Here is a 2,500-nt window from a genome sequence, read left to right on the forward strand (position 1 = left end):
CTCCACTCTTCTAATCTTTTTTTCTTTCTTCTTTCATTCTGCTCTGTGCTCATCTCCTCCCATCCTCTCTCCTCTCCTCCTGTCCCATCTTGTTCTTTTCTCCCATAACACTCAGTGCCGGATTAGCGCACAGGCTAGTTTTGGCTGCAGCCTAGGGCCCCCCACCTACCTAGGGCCCCCACCTACCACCTAACTGTCCAAAAGAGGAAAATTGCAGGACTCTAGAAAAGATGCAATATTGAACAGTTAATCTGTAATGTTGAGTACAGCTGGTAAACATGTCACCTTAACTTCCTAGCTCGCAATTCTGACACTGTCTATGTACATTTTCTTACATAATTGGCATTTTAGAGAGGGCCCACAGCAACCTGTAGCCTAGGGGCCCAGGTCCATCTTAATCTGGCCCTACTCCCACTCTGACCCCCTCTTTTGTTACTCTGCCTGTGTGCCCTCCACTCCTTGATTGTGCTCTTCTTGGGCAGTCATGACTAAGCGGCTAGGGTGTCAGACTTGTAGTCCAAAGATTGCTGATTTGAGTCCAGACCCTTCCTTCCTTCCTCCCTCCCTCCCTCCTTCGCTCTCTCTCTCTTTCTCCCTCCCTCTCTCTCTCTCTTTCAGAAAGACACACAAACGCACATACACACTGTGTTCTTATTTGCGATTCTGCTCACGTTTTCTGCTTAGAAGGCTCACTGTACTGTAGTAATTATGGTGTGTGTTGCAAATAGGTTGCGTGTAGGTTGTGGAGAGAACATTGGGTCAATGTAATTAAACATTAATCCTCTGTAATGTCTGCTGAGCTGGGGCAGGGTTAACTCACGCATGCACGCACACACACGCACGCACGCACGCACGCACGCACGCACGCACGCACGCACGCACGCACGCACGCACGCACGCACACACACACACACACACACACACACACACACAGGGGGTTGGGTAGACGGAGAACAAGGTTTAACAAATTAAGGTTATAGCCTTTGTGTCTGCTGGGAAATGAATGCATAAATATACTGTAGAGAGACAAGGCAGAACCTAAGTACTACTTCAAACAAATATGGGTGTGAGTACATACACGAGCGCTTGCAAACATTCTTTAACCCATTGACGCCGGTTGTTGCGTTACGCAACATTGGCCCTGATGCCGGTTGTTGCAAAACGCAACATTATTGATTTGTCAATATTTTCAAGACGCATGGGAGATGCAATGCACAATATTTTGTTCAAATACACAAGAGGTTGGGGTTCTCGATTTTTTAAAGATCATGTGGCAAAAAAAAAAGTTTGATTCGTCGACAAAAATGAATGTCAAATGAAATCAACCATGCTCGCTTCTGCAGACGTGGGTTGTTTAGCCATTTCACACAGGTAAAAAAAAGGCTGTGGTTCGCGAGACACGCTGTTACAGCGAACGTGGTGTTCAGTTGAAAGGTAATGAAGAGATTTTAATCGAGGAAAGAAAATATGATTGAAGACCCTTTAGATAGAGAGCAGGAGTGTGATTTGCCGCGGCCGCATGAAGAGGTAGGCGAGTGGCTTCCAAATAGACAGTCAGCAAGATTTCGCCCCCGACGTTACCAAAAGTTCACTCCGACACTCGGGGCAATTGGCGAAGGTGCCAATACCTGAGGAAGCACGTCCTTTAGATATAGGCCTATTTCAGAATATTTTCACTGAGGAACTTTCGGATATGGTGATAGCCTATTGGTGAGGCAGACAACGGTAGACATGCGGATTAGGCTATAGACGCGCAGCCACACATCCAGCTCAAAGGGGAGACCCGTCTCAAAATAGGATGAAATTGCTCATCGGTCTCTGCATAACGTTTGGAGGAATAAAACGGCCATACTCGCCGGTGGGAGAGCAAGTGGCTGTATTAGACAAATGTCCCCCGATTTATGGCTCCCTAATAATTATAATAATAATGATTATTATGATTTAGTTATAGTCGGCTATTATAACAGTAGCAATAGCCTAGTAGCCTAATAGCCTATAATAAATAGCAGCATCAAGCATTATCCTGAAAGCACATGAAACTTTTTTCAATCATTTGATTATGAGATATGATTTTTTTAAGGAATATGTGTTAGTGTTAATGCTGAATGAGCATAATCCCGTGAAAGCAGAGGATTTTACCTTTTGAATGCAATTTGTCCCACGTCCCTATGTGTTCCAGAGGCTGAGATATTGAATTTTTAATAGGAGTTTCCAACCATTTTTTCTTATCTCAAAAAACCCTCAGGCATTGGGGACCTTTTCTAAAAACTGGCTCAGGCGCCAATGGGTTAATGCCAATACGCCAATCAAGCATTTTAAAGTCGCTTTATAGCAGTGCAAATGAAACATAGGCTTAATTGAGACATACATGCACACACACATGCATGCGCGCATGCACACATATACACACACACACGCACACGCACACACACAAACACACATACACACACGTATCCACTCACCAACACACGTGGGCAGAGGGTTATCCCATGCTCTCCTC

General features: G+C 44.9%; 1 protein-coding gene across 1 annotated transcript in view; it reads right to left on the bottom strand.

Annotated features, from left to right (window-relative positions):
- Window positions 1-2,500, bottom strand: part of csmd2 (CUB and Sushi multiple domains 2) — a 551,148-nt gene that overhangs the window by 174,608 nt on the left and 374,040 nt on the right. The window contains exon 24 of the mRNA XM_063186125.1: window positions 2,463-2,500. This exon is cut by the window's right edge and continues 154 nt beyond it. Within this exon, the coding sequence (XP_063042195.1) occupies window positions 2,463-2,500 (38 nt within the window). The remainder of the gene's footprint in view (window positions 1-2,462) is intronic.

This window comes from Engraulis encrasicolus, chromosome 20 (genome assembly GCF_034702125.1).
Source record: "Engraulis encrasicolus isolate BLACKSEA-1 chromosome 20, IST_EnEncr_1.0, whole genome shotgun sequence".
NCBI classification, from domain to species: Eukaryota; Metazoa; Chordata; class Actinopteri; order Clupeiformes; family Engraulidae; genus Engraulis; species Engraulis encrasicolus.